The following is a 17842-nucleotide window of genomic DNA, read 5'->3' on the forward strand; positions in this document are numbered from 1 at the left end:
GAGACCCATTGAGCATGAAGTTCTTTTAAAAAATATATTGAGTAAAAGAGGCTATCATTATAGTTTAGTTTTAAATGTTTGCTGGATTAATACAATTATGAAAAGAAAATAATGTACATGTGTGTGTGTTTGTGTGTTTGCGTGAATGTGTTAATGGCTAAAAATATTTCTACACATGTACAAAACACCTGTAAATGATAAATATTCATGGATTGAAAATTCCACCAGAAAAAATGTCTTGTGAATGAATTACCTGGTAATAATTGTGTTATTCAAATGAGAAGGGAATGCATTAATTATTTATGAGAGGTCAAAGGTAAATTAGCTACTTAATAGTGCAAGTAATATGTTTTGGTTAATGATGCCAACTTTGTTTAAAGTGTTTGAGGATAAAAAATGATAAAAAATGATAAAAAAAAAAAAAAAAAAAAAAAGAATGAATATGGAACTCTTCCATGACATGACAACCAAGTGAAAGAATTTTCTTTGAAGAAATATCTCTTGCTAATAAATGCCTTCATTAGAACAATGTTGTCATAACACTGCCATCAGGCTAATCATGTTGCAGAAAAAGAGATAGAGTTTTTACTTCAGTTCAATATTGATTTCAAATTTTGGCACAAGGCCAGCAATATTGGGGGAAGGGGTAAATCGATTACATCGACCCCAGAACTCAACTGGTACTTATTTTATCAACCCTGAAAAGATGAAAGGCAAAGTCAACCTTAGTGGAATTTGAACTCAGAATGAAAAACTGTTTGGCATTTTGTCCAGTGCGGTAACAATTCTGCCAGTTAGTCACCTTATCCCTGTTCAATATTGATGCTGGAGACTCTTAGATTTTGTCATACATTGAAACTGCTTTTAAAATGTTTACAGACACATCTATCTTCTTATCATCAACTGTTTCATATCAAGATTTCATATCTTATTTTTCAGTCAGCAGATTTCAAAGATCAAATTTCCAGCACTTAAATGAATCATTAATAGATTTAGATAATTGGCTCTCAGAATTATCATTTTTAAGTGTTACACCTGAAATATATATAATACTCACAATGTAACAATAAAAAAATTTCTAAGATGATTTGATACTCCAGAAATGTACAGACATAATCCAGTGATCAAGGATTGGAAAGTATAGAGAAATTTCTCTGTTGAATAATCCAATTTTATGAAAGGAACAGGAAATTAATTTGTAAAAGATGAAGAACAAAAATTAATAGATCTACTGAATGACAAAATGAAGGTGTCTGAAATGGGAATTCATTAGGATCTTAGCTGATGGGGAAAATCGTACTCTTTATTCAGACTTTTTATTGAATCAACAATAAATCAAGTAGTTTTACATGGCCTACAATATCGTAAGTGAATATGTATATTAGATTACCAACGATTATGTAAAACAAATGTAAATGAATAAATACATAGAATAAAATAAGTGAATAAAGTTCCTATACACTAGCATTATTTTCAGAACAATGATTTGTATCCTTTCTATAGGAATCCTATTCCTCAGCAAGAAAAAAAAAAAGTCATGTTTGTGTGTTTTTGCTAGGAATTGAAACCAAACGACATCACAAAACTTACATAACAAAACACTACATCTGCACACACACACACACACACACAGATACATATCTCTGTGTCAAAAGAGGTGACTAAGAGATCAGGAAGGGCATTTGGCCATAGAACACTGCTACAAAAAGTCTTGTCCAACTTATGTCAGCATGGAAAACTGGACATTAGCTGCAGTCTAATGACTGAAACAAGTAAAAGATGAAAGATATGTGATGTAAGCATGCATGCATGTATATATATATGTACATGTGTGTGTGTATGTGTGTGTGTGTGTGTGTGTGTGCATATATACACACACACACATATATGTAAATGCATACATACTTGTGTGTGCATGTGCATGTGTGTATATTTATATATGTATATATATATATATATATATATATATATATATATATATATATATATATATATGTACACACACACACACACATATATATAGTTAGATAGATAGATAGATAGATAGCTGAGTAAGATATATGTGTGCGTGTAAGTGTGTGAGTGTAAAAATATTTATATCTACACACATATAAAAGAGAAAATAAATTTAATTACATATGATTACATAGGCTTTATTAGTCTGAAGACTTTATGATGTATACTTTAAGAAAAGAAAAAGAGAAAAATAATATAATCACATTACATACAAAACATGAAACATGAATGTATATAAATTGGATATACATAAATATATATATATATATATATATACATAAATATATATATATATGTATATATATATACACACCACACACACACATATATTCAACATTATTGGCAAGCACACTAGGATAGGCCACAAGAAACTGGATTTTATTACACATTTGCAAGAAAGGCTTGCTAATTATAACATTCCAAATATTGGTACTTTATTTTTGCTCTCCATTGATAATCTAATCCAAAATTACATTTTGTTTTCTAATGTAAGACTCTCAAGAGGTGTTGTAGTCACATTATATAAAAAAAAAAAAAACAGGAAGGAAAAGAAAAATGGATAATAAACTGAAAAAAAAAAAAAAACCCCACTAATTCTAAATGTGTAAGGATTCATGATTGTGTGTAGTTAAATATTTAAGAAAACTTTATTGGTCTGAAGAAAAAGTATCTGGCCTTTTTTTCTTTGTATTTTTTTTTTTTTTTTTTTTGTAGTTTACAAGTTTTGAGTAAATCAATGGTTGACAAGACACCTCTCACAATGTTGTCCTTTTTACAAGTTCTGGCAGAATAATTTAATAGAATTTAAAAAGAAAACAGTCTCTCTACCATGCAAGGCCCAACTTTGGTTAAAAGTAAAACTTGGATGGAATTAACAAGTGTTAATGCCACGAATGTGGCACAAGTGAATCCAAAGATCCAGTCTTCAGCGGCGTGACAATGCTAATTAATAAGAATTTCTCTAATTCTCTTTGAATATAATAAAAAAAAAAGTGAAAAAATATGGTGTTTAGAATATCTACAAAACAATGGTGATGATTGAAATAAAAGAAAGAAAAAAAAGAAAAATGAAAGAACATATCATTCACTTCTTATGGTATATTTTTATTGAAATTTTCTTTTGGAAAACTTGAGATTTAATAACAATCTCATTATCTAGATAAATACAGATGGTTCTGGTTTAAGGTTCGGTCAAAAGGTTGTTGTGAATGAAATCTTGGTTAAAAAAAAAAAAATAATGGCAACTGGAATTGCAGATGATTCTTTGAAATATTGGTCAATATACCTCAAGATTCAACCAGTATTGATCCAATACATGGCTAAGCTGTTAAAATTATCTAACATCATATTTCTAATAACACAAAAACTTATTCTAAAATATTGGTGGATTTTCTCCAGAGTTACAAGTTCTAGAAGTTTCTAGAATGTTCTCTAAAAGTTTTGAATTAACATTATTAAACAGAAAATTAAATTAAGTCCTAGAATATAATTTAAAAAAGTAAAAGACAAAGAAAACAAGAAGAGTAAACTATATCACAACCATTTTCTAGATTGTTAATACCCAGTATTTGATTTTTTTTAGCTTGGCCAACACATCAGTCTTGTCCTGAGATTTTCAGAAACTTCAATTCTAACATCAGTTCAATAAAATATCATGATAAATAAAATAAGTGCACTTAGGTAAAAAACTAGTCTGATAGAACACTTTGACTTGTCTAAAATGAATGGAAATGAAATAAGAAAACATTGAGGAATAGTAATGTATGGAAGAAAATAAAATAGACAATCTATACAAAAAAACAAAAAAAAATAGTAAGCAAAAATATCAAAAAAAAAAGCATAAAGATTTCATTCTATATGTTATCTTAAGAATTACATAGAAATTTTAATTTAATTTAAGATCAATGATATTTTAATATTAAGGAACCAGTTATGATAATATATATATTATCAAAAGTCATTTTTAACTTATGAATACCTGAGATGATGGATTATAAATTCCACAGAAATGATGTGATTACTATGTAACTGTTGAAGAAAAGTTCATGTCATATGAAACTTACCTAAATTAATGGTACAAAGATGAGATAAGATAAAATTAGGCTTTACATACAGAGAGGGTTTTTTTTGTTTTTGTTAAATTTCCCTACTAAGATGTCAAAATAATAATAATAATAATAATAATCCTTTCTATTACAGGCACAAGACCTGAAATTTAGAGGGAGGGGGCTAGTCGATTACACTGATTCCAGTAATTGACTGGTACTTATTTTATCGACCTTAAAAGGATGAAAGGCAAAGTCAATCTTGGTGGAATTTGAACTCAGAATACAAAACCAGAAGAAATGCCATTAAGCTTTTTATCCGGCATGCTAACAATTCTGCAAGCTCACTACCTTAATAATGATGATGATGATGATGATGATGACAATAATAATAATAATAATAATAATAATAATAAAGATAATAATAATAATAATAATAATAATAGTAATAGTAGTAGTAGTAGTAGTAATAGTATTCATGAAAGCATTTGAAATAAAATCTTCAAAATGGACATTTATTGGGTGTTTGGAAGACATATCCAAATTAGGATGGAATAGATTTCTATGTGAGCCATAATTTCAGTAAATCTGGGGTGATTTTAATTTTTTCTTTTTAAAACTCTAACATTCACAACTTTCTTTTTTTTTTCCAATAAATAAAATGTTTATTTTCCCACAAACAAAACAAATCTAAATGAATATATCTATATTAAAGAAATAAAATTTCAAAAACAAAAGAAATTATATATATATAAAATTATTATAAAGAAAAGCTTATCGGCTTGAGTTTCTAGAAGTCATTCAATATTTTCCCAAAGTGCTGTTTAACAACAGACACCATAAAGTATGTGTGAGGGTTTTGGGGAGGGTAAAGAAGTGAAAGACTCTCCTGTCAAATGAGATAGTTTGTTTTTTAAAAAAAAACAAACAATTTCACTCAATATTGCATAAAATTTGGTCTTTTTAGCTGTTTAACATCAAAAGAAACTGAGTTGTAATGAGATCAAATTTTAGCCAGAAGAATCAATATATTCTCAATTTTTATAATGTTAATCCATCATTATGCTTTGCTTTCAACTTCTCATGCAAGAATTGGTTGGATAGGTTTACAAATTTTAGATATTTGCTTCTGCTAGTTGGAAGTATTTTTATTTTTATTTTAGTTAATTATTCATTTTTTATTTTCTTTTAAAATTCATGAGTTCATTCACACTAACGATCATACTTTCCATTATGGACATAACACAGTGTTATCATACATTTTGTCTTTTTTTCTACTTATCACAGTATCAACTATAAAGTTTCACACATAAACCATACACATCTTTGTTATTTTCTATATAAGACTATATCTATTGTGTTGTTGTTTTTCAGATGGTTGTGGCGGACATGTTAGCATACTGTACCCAGATCTGCCTAAGTGGGACATTAGCTAACATTACTTCTTCATTGTAAGTTGATGGGCGCTAGGAAAAAAAATATTAATTGACTGAATCAAATTACTAAATTAGTTATGATAATGAACATTCAAAAATAGTGTTACAACTGATGAAATGGTTTACTTTGTAAACAAATTCTTCAATTAAAGTCCTCCATACATACATACATACATACATACATACATACATACATACATACATACATATATATATATATATATATATATGAATACATATATATATAGTGACTGTGATAGTTACTATGATTAACACACTATTATTATGAGATATTTAATCTTCTGTTGGATATTTTCCCTTGAAAAGAATTATTTCATTTTTCTTATTTCGACAATGAATGAGAAAAGAAATTAAAATTAAGATTAGCCCCTAAAAGAGAGAATGAAAAGGACAGATCCTGTAACTGCAAAAATCCTGCACTCTAAGCAGAGAAGCTGTGTAGAGAGCTAGTTAAAGAATATAGAAGTTGATGATAGAATTATAGTATATAACAGAAATAAATCTTGGCAGGTGATGGCAAAGATAACATTGTCATTTTTTTTTAAATATTTTATATTATTTTTGCAATTTTTTTTAGTCAATATTTCAATATTTCCTTTTATTTTTATTAAATACAAATAACATTTTAATGATAATAATTTTAATGAAACATGAATTATATATATATATATATATATATATATATATGTATGTATATATATATATGTGTGTGTATGTATATAATATATATAAACAACAACAATTAAGCATATATTTTCATAAAAATTTGGTTAGGGATGTACTTTTTTTATATTTTGCTTTGTCTTCTAGAAAACTAACATTGACTTGGTTAGATTTCAAATTCAAAGAGTTCAATACATATTGATAACCAATGAATTTTTTTTCTAAAAAGGCATAAAGAAAATTAGTAAAAGGCTCATAGAAAAACATCTTTTCACTTTTTTAGCCAAATTTTGAGAAAAAAAAAGACAAACAGAAAGGAAAAAAGCATGAAAATACTCAAGATAAAAAGAATAAGAAACTATAATTTGTAAAGAAGTTCCTTGGCTTAAAAAAAAAATTAAGTTGTATAATTGTATTAATTAGTTTGATAAAAATAATTTTAGTAATTTGTTTTATAAGTTTTTTGTTATATATGTGTATATACATACGTGTGTGTATATAACATATGACAACATCAGGTAGCCAAACACAGTGAACATGCTTTTAAGGGCATATTGTCAGGTTTGTAGCCAAATTAAAAATTATTACTTATATCATCATCATTTAAGGTATATATATATATATATATATATATATATATATATATTTCTATATATATATAGATGCATATATATATATATATATATATATATATATATATATATATATATATATATATATACATGAGTTTGTTTGTGTGCGTGTTCATGTATATATACAAACGTATAGATACATACACATACATGCATGTGGGTATGCATATACACATCTACATTCATGTGCATACAAAGTACCAAGAATGCACTATATAAGTCAAATATGTAAATATTGTCAGAGTTCAATTATCCAGTGTCAATATATACAGACACATTTACGAGTGTGTGTGTGTGTGTGTGCACATGTGTCTGTCTATGTGTGTGTGTCCATGTGTGTATATATATATATATATATATATATATATATATATGAGGAGGTGTGTGTGTCTGATTGGTGATATACACATATTATTTAGTGGGGCATATATTAGTGTATGTGTTTGTGTATGTACAAAACAGAAATAAACAGTGTATATGTGTGTGTCTGTCTGTACTTGAGTTTGTGTGTGTATGTTTATATGTGTATTAAAGTCACAGACAAAAACAAAGAGTAAACAACAACAAAACATTCAGATTTTATTTTCATTCTGATCAATAAATAACTCAGAAATAACACATGGAGGCAGTATAAGAAAGACTTGAATTTAAAGGGTATATTTTTAATATTGCAAGATCTTAACCGTAGGAATAATATTAATAATAACAATGATGATGGTATTGATAAGGATGATGGGTATGATGATGATGATGATAATGATAATAATAATAATAATAATAATAATAATAATAATAATAATGATGATGATGATAACAATAATGAATGTGAAAACTTTCATTATTGTATTCAAGGCAACTGATAGAAACACAAAGTAGAAGTGGATGGAGAAAGGAAAAAAAATCTTAAAGAGAAAGCTTGAAGCACTTCGGTTTTAAAAGTAGATAAGGATCTTGTTTAAGATGTTGATCAAAAGATATACCACGAAACAGGAGGTCTTATGTAACCAAGACGAGATGACCAAGTGCTCATCATTCATTATTATTACTATTATTATTATTATTATTGTTGTTTTTGTTATTGGTGGTTTCGTTACAAAAAAATTCGAAAGAAAAAAACCCAAAAAACAAACAAACAGAAAGAAGAGTGCATTGTATGAGTGAGTCAGGCACGTAGGTCATAGTGGCATTATAATGAGTAGGGGTGGGCGGGGGTGGATAGCGCTTTAATTGATCAAAAATATCACTAGAATACTAGTAGTTATGAGGATGGTTTCTTGGTCAGTATCTAAAATAATAATAATAATAATAATAATAATAATAATAATAATAATAGTAATAATAATAGTAATAATAATAATAGTAATAATAGAAGTAATAATCAATGAACTGTAGTTTATCATGCAATGATATTAATAGATATAATGTCTTTTCACCCCATGTTTTCCCATTTTCTTTTTTTGCATTACAGTTTCTTCTTCATCCGTGAAAAATGTTCATGAATGTTTATATAAGATCCATGATACTAAAATTACCATTGGGTTAAATTAATTATATATGGTTAGGTACATATAGAGCAAATGGTAAGATAAATGATGAAGAAAATTCATCTGTAGTTGTAGTAGGTTCCCATTTTTTTTCTTCTTGTCTTTTACACCTGAGGACAAAGAGCCCCAAATATTGAAAAAAAATTAAAATTAAAAATAATAGTATAAAATAAAAATTGAGCATGGATTATTAAATATTAAAAATTTAAATAAAAAAAAATAAGAGGAACGTTTTCTTTTTAAAAGAAATGGTGCTTACAGATGAAGCATGTTAATACAAAAAAATCAGGAACTGAAAAAAAATCTATATTGACAAAAAAAAAAAAAAAAAAAAAAAAAAAAAAAAACTAACCACATAAAACTGAGCAAGAGTGGCATGGGGATAGATAATAAGGCCAACTTGATGATTATATTTTAGAAGAAGTCTTCAGTATTTCCCATTGCATCATTGTAATCAAATACTATGACGGAGGTTTAAAGAATTCTATAGGTTTTTAAGGGATAAAAGGATAAAGTGACAAATAAAACAAAATATTAAATTAAAAAAAAAAAAAAGCAACTGAATGTGTACATTCCTAAAAGGCAGAAAGGGAAGTGCTTTGACAACATATATAGAACTAACTTCTAATTGATTTTTTTTTTCAGGATGAGGGTTATTATTATTATTATATATTTTTAAAGATTATTCACCTTTTGAATGAAATATTATACTGGAGAAAGGAATATATATATATATATATATATATATATATATATATATGTATAAAGCAAGAGAAAAATAATGGTGGTAGTAGTAATAGTAGTAGTAGTAGTGGTGGTGGTGGTGGTGGTTGTGGTGGAAGGTGTAGGAGTAGTAGTAAAAGTAGTCTATCCCAGAGATGGTAACTCTGGATAACTATAGCACATGTTCATCTTCCCTGTTCATGATTGTTTAGAGATGCAAATACAGGAAAGTTGACCTATCCATGGTGTATAGGTATTTTTGTCACATCAGTCGTCTTGACACTGAAATTAGTAAGAAAATCACAATATGTAAGTGTGCGCACATGTGTGTGTGAGTATGTAGTATTACAACACATCCTTTTGATATATATATATATATATATATATATATATATATATATATATATATATATATATATATAATATATATATATATATATATATATATATATAAATTCAAAAAAGGATGAAAATCTTTTACAAGAATTTTATCAGGAAGCCAGTGTGTAAAAAAATTCATAAGGGAAATTTCTATTCCCAATGCCACACACTGGACTTCCCAAAATAAACACATTTAGTACCGAATTTATTTTGGGAAGTCTAGCGTGTGGCATTATTCTGTAGCAATGCCCCTTATATATATATATATATATATATATATATATATATATATATATATATATATATATATATATATATAGATAGATAGATAGATACATATACATACATACACAAGTGAGCACATGAGTGCAAAACAAGGTGGAAAAAATAGTACTTGAATACCAAAGGTAGGGCATCACCAAAACTGTTCGCCAAACAGGATCATAAAACCTGACTAACAGCCCTGTGATATATATATATATATATATATACACACAATTTAAAAATAGGATAAAATCTTTATAAGAATTTATCAAGTAGTTAGTGTGAAAAAACCTCATAAGGGAAAAATCCATCAATTATTCCCTACAAATATATTTATTTATATTAAGGACATTACTATACATAAATGCCTCATGCTAGGAGGGACTCTTAAAGTCAAACTACCATAATAAACACATTTTTACCGAACGCGGGGGAATGCAACTCTCAATAATAATAAAATGTAACAACAAAAGACTGAGACCTCAATATTAGAGAAAATGAACATTATTTATATGTGTCATAAGTTAGAATAAAAACAGTAAAAGGTTACCATTAATAGCTGACGTGAATGTATCGTAGCTCTTCGCTCCGACATTCGAAACTCTGAGTACTATAATGACAATCTTTTACTGTTTATTCTAGATTATAACACACACACACATATATATATATATATATCATTCTCTTTCTAGCACCAGCTCTAACCCAACTTTTATCTAGTGGAGGCATGTGGCTTAATGGTTAGGTTGTTGGATTTCTGATTGTAAGATTGTGGTTTCAATTCCTGGACCAGGTGATGCATTGTGTTCTTGAGCAAAACACTTCAACATTACTCCAATCCACTCAGCTGGCTAAAATGAATAATCCTGCAACACACTGGTGTCCTGTCCAGGCGAGGAATTTATATGCCATGGAAATTGGGAAAATGACTCCTATGAGTCTGCATGACTCGAGATGGTAACTTTACCTTTTTTTTACCAACTTTTATATAATGTTTTATTGAAATTTTATATAGTGTTCTCCAAAAATTTTTTTGGGGGGGGGAATAAGATAATGCAGAGAGGTGACACTGGAAGAATGAAAACACACACCATAAGCAGGGAACTATCATCATCAGCTTCATATATGTGTGTGTGTGTGCGTGTGTGTGTGTGTGGAGAACCTGTATATTCAGTCAGACATTACTGTATTGTCTCCCTTTATATCTGTATTGCCATTTCATTGCCTGTCCTGCAACAACAATGGATTAAGAACTAAAGCAGTGAGCTTGATGTAATCAACTAAAACTCTTATAGATACTGCTCCAGCAAAGCCACAATCACTAATGACTGAAACCAGTAACAAGAAAAATGAAAGACTTTATGGCCATGTGGCAAGGAGTTTACTTCCCAACCACAAGACTTTGGGTTCAGTCCCACTCCATAGCATTTTGGGCAGGTGTCTTCAACTATAACTCCGGTGAGTGGATTTGATAGACAGAAACTGAAAGAAGCCCATCATTTATGTGTGTGTATATATATATATATATATATATATATATATATATTGTACAGTAAAGATTACCTCACTCTCTTCAATGATGGAACTGTTAATTCCTAAAACTCTCTATTAAGGATCTACTTCAACTTTTATTCCTCTGAAGATGGAATAGTCTGCTACTATATGGAAAGCTTGTCTTCGTCTGCTGGGAAAGGTACCATATGCACGTCTATTCTGGAAACAGCTGTAAAAGACTATCTTCTTGCTCACTTACTTCTATGGTATATTCTATTTTAACAACTCTGCATAACGATTGTTTGCCTGTATGTATATGTGTGTGTGTGTGTGTGTGTCATTCTGTTTGTGTCTATTCCTCCCTCCCACCACTTGACAAGTGGTGTTGGTTTGTTTACATCCCACTGAAAATTTGTGGTTTTGCAAAAGGGAGTGATTGAATAAGCAGCAAACTTTAAAGGAAAATAGGTACTGGGATTGATTCATTTGATTAATACACCTCTAAGCAGTCTTGCACCATGGCTGCAGTTCAGTGACGACTGAAGCAAGTAAAAGATAGAATGAGTAATGAAATAGATACTCTTTTACTCTTTTACTTGTTTCAGTCTTTTGACTGTGGTCATGCTGGAGTACCGCCTTTAGTCGAGCAAATCGACCCCAGGACTTATTCTTTGGAAGCCTAGTACTTATTCTTTCGGTCTCTTTTGCCGAACCGCTAAGTTACAGGGACATAAACACACCAGCATTGGTTGTCAAGCAATGTTGGGGGGACAAACACAGACATACAAACACATACACACATACATATATATATACATATATACGACAGGCTTCTTTCAGTTTCCGTCTACCAAATCCACTCACAAGGCATTGGTCGGCCCGAGGCTATAGTAGAAGACACTTGCCCAAGATACCATGCAGTGGGACTGAACCCAGGACCATGTGGTTGGTAAGCAAGCTACTTACCACACAGCCACTCCTACGTGAATATTTGGAAATATACAGGCAGCTGCTTTAGAACTCTCTCTCAGAAGTCTAAGTGGCTGTCCAAGCATATTACAACAACAACAACGATGATGATGATGGTGATGATGATGATGAAGACGACGACGATGATGATGTTGATGATGAAATAAAAACAGGGAGAAAAAAATGCAAGAAGGAAAATAAACAGGTTACATACCTGATATTATTCATCGGAAAATTTTAAGGAATCCAGTAGGAACCTTGTCTTTCGGTCCCATGAGCATTGGTGCTTGGTTTTTATGAGTTATGATTATCTGAAGAATGAAAGACAATATGACTTCAGAAGACAATTGAAACAAAGTTTAGACAAAAAAAAAAAGATCATTAACATCTATATATATATACAGTTTTGGAGTTACAATGAAATTGCCTAGAAGTTATTTAAAGAATAATGAGCAGTTACTCTGGCAATTAATTGTACATCATATCTACAGTAGTAGAAAATTTCTCAGAAATGCCTTCAGGATGAAGATTATGGGTTTAAGTGCAGGCAAATGTATTTAGTACAGTGAACCAAAATGAATTTTTAATCAATTGAAATTATATTCATCATAAGAATAACAATCATTAGTGTTAATAAAAATTCTTGACAAGTAAGGGAAGGGAGAGAACTAGTTTCCATCTTCTTGCAATACAAAGATAAACTTGATCTTAGAGTTCAACATTAAACTCAGCCTTAGAGTTCAGCAAAAAATTTGCTTCAACATGGACATACTATTTAGACCAACGCTCTTGTAAAAGGCTATAGTGTTGTGGTATTGAACTCCAAACCACATAGTAGTCATGCAAACTTGTTGACCATACAGCTATATATCAAAAGCTTAATCTTGTCAACAATCAGGTTGCAGTTAAATGTTTAAGTGAGGTTTAAAGATTCTTTTGTGAGTTTTTGTATGGCTTTGTGTCTTCCATGCTGCAATTGTTTCAGTTTCAACGCACAGTCTCAGATTGAATTACTTGCCTTGAATAAGCCCCTCTGAAAATAACTCAAGATTGTTAGGCACAAAACAGGATTGGTAAACAGAATTAATATAGAATCATAATCTTACCGTACAAGGATTTTGTACCCAAGGCTCTCCATCAATTTGCATCGGCACCCGTTTTTTAGTTCTGGAAAATAAAAATAAGAAATTATAATAAGGAAACTTCTAAAGTGATATGGATGTAGAATTAGCAGAATGTGAAAAACGGAAATTATTTTACAATAAAAATTTATGTCTTACTTTATCTTTAGATTAGATGTCTGCGCTAATCGATTCCCAGACCTGACTTTCCCGCTAACCATTCCAGCATGCAGACTGTTTTCCACTCCAGCAACTTCAAATAATTTATCACCAATGTCTGAAATACGGGGGGAAAAAAAAAAGGTAAGTGTTTAAATGACAAAAGGATGATTCCATAAGCAAAAAATGTTAGAATAGCATAGCTAAAATCTTAGTATATTACAGGCACTTGAGTTATTAATTCTGGAGAATGGAGAAATAGAGAAAACTATATGTGACTGAGACATGAACTTAAAACAGTGAGACTAGATATCAGGTCATGAGGGTCTGGATATCTGTATTTTACACTCAATGTTGCTAGTTGCTATTAACAAGGAATCAGTTTAAAGAAAGTTAGGAAGATTCAAATTGGTTAAACATTTCTTGAGTCTGAGGAATAAATTCTCGTTTATTAAAGTCACAGCTAGCAGACTTCTACAATGATGAAACAAGGCTTCTGTAATAGCAAAAACAGATTCTGTAGAAATTTTCTGAAAGTTAGACTCTCCTCCAAGAAAGATCATAACCCACCTGAAATGCAAGCTTGGAGTTCAGTTTTGGACTGAGGGTAAGTCTTTTGGTCTTTCTTTTTCTTGACACTTTTAAGTATCTTTTGTTTTTGTTTTTTGGTTGGGTTTTCACCCCACAAAGATGCTCCACCATAAATGGTTGGTATGTTTAACATGGCAATACCTTCAAGACCAGAACCTTTATGCACCTCTAGAGAACAGTCGTCACACTGAAAAATAATAATAATAATAATAATAATAATAATAATAATAATAATAATAATAATAATAATAATAATAATAATAATGATAATAATCCTTTCTACTATAGGCACAAGGCCTGAAATTTTGGGGACAGGGGAAAGTAGATTACATCAACCTCAGTGCATAACTGGTACTTATTTCACTGACCCTGAAAGGATGAAAGGCAAAGTTGACCTCGGTGGAATTTGAATGTAAGGATAGATGAAATGCCACTAAACATTTTGCCCAGCGTGCTAACAATTCTGCCTAATAATAATAATAACAGCCAAAAAGGTGGTGCTCCAGCATGGCCGCAGTCAAATGACTGAAACAAATAAAAGAGTAAAAAAGTAAACAAAACTGAAGCCATAAACATGTTGGCCATGCCTGTAAGCTAATAGAGCTTCAATGTTGTGAACTGGTTGATCTCTGAGGTCAACAAAGTCAATATCATCATCATCATCATCATTGTTTAACGTCCAGCTGTAGAAACTCTGCCAAATCAGATTGGGGCCTGGTGCAGCCATCTGGTTTCACCAGTCCTCAGTCAAATTGTCCAACCCATGCTAGCATGGAAAGCGGATGTTAAATGACGATGATGATTGAACATGAACATGAACATGAACATATAACATATCGATATCATCAGATATTTCAAGACAGAGTGGAGAGAATTTTCATCTCTGAAGGTATGATGAAGTGGATGTGTTTTATACCCCAAAACTTTAAGTAATGCAAAGTGAGTCAAATCTCCATCATTGCATATTATCCAAAACAATCAGTTGAGAAAAGCAGCTCATTGAAGAATGTCATGGTTTACTACTACTACTACTACTACTACCAAGCCTAATTCAAACTAATAGCAGAGGAAAATTCCTCTTCGAACGATGTCATACTTATATACTCTGAAGAGATTGTACTAATAATGCATAAATTGCTGCATATGAATATGCAACAATATGCAGTTAATGCGATTGAAACACTCGTTGCACAGTTATTATGAATAAACTAACTGGAAATAAACATACTGTTTGAATGTTCAAATTCTTCCTTCTCCTTATCAATATATGTGTGTGTGTGTGTGTGTGTGTGTGTGTGTGTGTGTGTGTGTGTGTGTGTGTGTGTGCCCTGCGCGCGTATCATTTGGTGTAGCACAGAAAAGGCAGACATTATCTTCAGATATGTTATGGTGCCAAGATTAAGATTAGAAGACTAAACATACATACCGATACTTCAATATTTTCATGCAGGCTCTTGCAAGTTGCAGAAAACGTTTCTGATGTACCAAATTCAAAATACCACATTTTGTTCTTTATTCTGCAATAAATTCACAAAGTTACATTAAATTCAAAAACATTCCAACAATCTCAATTTTCAGGCCCCAATTATTTTTCTATATATTATGAGCTGAAGTGAACTACTGTTATTTCTAGTGGGTGAGTATCCTCCAGTGAGGATGAGCACAAATAGCTCGAAATCATACGGTCTAGAGGTCCTGTCACTGGGAGATGATAGGGTTCGCTCCCACACTTGCAATATAAATTGGGTGCTGGTTGTAGTGATAACCAGCTGGAGGAGGCATCTTTCTGGGGTTAAAATGGTAGTAACATTGGTTCCTATGGAACAGCCATGTTGAAGTGGCAGTAAACATTACTTTTCAGTATAGTTACTGCTTTCATCTCTTATGGAGATTTTCTAACTAATTTGCTTGATAAAAACGTCAATCTTAGAATTTATCTACATTTAAGCAATTATTACTGAATACTGAGAACAATGTTTTGACATTCTGAGAACCCTAACAGCACATGAAAAAAACAAGAGAATATCAGAAATGAAGTACAAGTTTGACAAATGGCTAGAATACTATTACTGGCATAGCATTTTGACAAGGCATTTAATAGTCAACAGCCCAGATGTTCAATATATCAGTGTGTAATAAAACAAAATACCTTACTGTAAAGTATGAAATACATATAATATTTCAACTGGAAAAAAGAAAAATTTAAATATTCCTTCCAAAACTAACCTGCTATTAAATTTCTCTGGATGTTTTTCTCTCATTGTATGGAAACGGTGGCAAATGGAAGCATCCTGACAATAACAAGTTGTTACAAAAGAATAAGAATTAATTTTGAAACAGTGATAATCAAATAGTTGGTGTATTTTGGGAGGGTCATGTTGCCAATAAACACATACACACTGGTTCTATTTCTCTTCCTTCTATTATCATTACTAGTCAAGTAGCTAATTAATTAACAAATTAACTTTAACTGATTGTGTGATTAATCATTCGATGAATCAACTAATCAGTAGTTTGTCAAAGCCCATTCATCACCATTCATGAATATTATCAATAATGTGCTCTCATTACGTCAAGCTGTCATGTATTCAAACTGGATAATTTGATTTCATTTAATGCAATTAAAAGTTTGGGTAATCGTGTTACTGAGAGCATGAATAATGATGAACACGTGGTATATTTAAGATTGATTTTCATGAAATCAAGAACGAGAATCAGGAACAAAGACATTGAATTCTATGTTCACAATAGTGATGGATTTCACAGTTTATATATTTTTTTTCAATTTTTCAATTTACATTTAAATTTTAAGTTTATTTTTGTAGTTCACCCACAATACTGTATGAGGTTCAATTAAAAAAGAATAATAAAATAAACTAGCTGTTCAAAAATTAACTTTTTCATCTTCAAAAATTAACTTTTTCATCTTCAAATTAACTTTTTCATCTTCAAATGTGATGTTACTTTTGTAGGGGTGCAAAAATTTACCAAATATTTACTAGGCATAGCTATAAATTATCAAAACAACTGTCAAATATAATTCTAATTTTGGCACAAGGCCAGCAAAAGGTGGGGAAGCCAATTATGTCCATCTCAGTGCTGAGCTGGTACTTATTTTATCGACTCTGAAAATATGAAAGGCAAAGTTGATCTTGACAGCATTTGAACTCAGAATGAAAATAAGAAGAAATGCTGCAAAGAATTTTGTGCAGCATGATAATGATTCTGTCTGCTCATTGCATTATAATCATTATAAATCGAATGATGTTTGTCTACTCACCACTCCAATAGAAAAATAGTTGTTGATGATATTAAGCGGTACAGCGTCACCAGGTTCACCACTTTCTTCAACATCCTTCACCTCAATGTGCCAACGATCTAACATCACTTCGGTACTTTTCTCAATAGAATGAATAATTTTCTCTAAACTTTCTCCTTCATATCCTGTAAAAAAAAAAAAGAAAGAAAGAGAGTGAGAGAGAAAAGAATATCAAATTAATATTATAAGCACAAGCATGGCTGTGTAGTTAAGAAGCTTGTTTTGCAACCATGTTGTTTTTGGGTTCAGTCTCACTAAGCGGCACCTTGGGTGACCAATACCTTATGACCAATACTTTATGATTTTAGGGCGGCAAGCTGGGAGAATCGTTAGCACGCTGGGAGAAATGCTTAGCAGTATTTCGTCTATCTTTACATTCTGAGTTCAAATTCCGCTGAAGTTGACTTTGCCTTTCATCCTTTTGGGATGCACTGGGGTCGATGTAATCGACTTAATCCCTTTGT

The 17842-nt window shown here is 30.6% G+C and overlaps 1 protein-coding gene across 30 annotated transcripts in view; it reads right to left on the minus strand.

The window, feature by feature from the left end:
- Positions 1-8989: 8989 nt before the first annotated feature.
- LOC106879787 (diacylglycerol kinase beta) overlaps positions 8990-17842 on the minus strand; it is a 398611-nt gene continuing 389758 nt past the window's right edge. For 29 of the 30 annotated variants that reach the window (XM_089364493.1, XM_089364500.1, XM_089364495.1 and 26 more), the window contains 8 exons: positions 17340-17503; positions 16286-16350; positions 15486-15576; positions 14039-14246; positions 13469-13586; positions 13295-13355; positions 12403-12499; positions 9228-9362 (listed from right to left, as the gene is read on the minus strand). In XM_089364493.1, coding sequence (XP_089220619.1) covers positions 12413-12499; positions 13295-13355; positions 13469-13586; positions 14039-14246; positions 15486-15576; positions 16286-16350; positions 17340-17503 — 794 coding nt within the window. In that variant the 3' untranslated portion in view covers positions 9228-9362; positions 12403-12412. Of the gene's footprint in view, positions 9363-12402; positions 12500-13294; positions 13356-13468; positions 13587-14038; positions 14247-15485; positions 15577-16285; positions 16351-17339; positions 17504-17842 lie in introns of all 30 variants that reach the window. The other variant, XM_089364501.1, reaches the window with a different exon arrangement.

This window comes from Octopus bimaculoides, chromosome 16 (assembly GCF_046866305.1).
Source record: "Octopus bimaculoides isolate indiv1 chromosome 16, ASM4686630v1, whole genome shotgun sequence".
In the NCBI taxonomy this organism is placed as follows: Eukaryota; Metazoa; Mollusca; class Cephalopoda; order Octopoda; family Octopodidae; genus Octopus; species Octopus bimaculoides.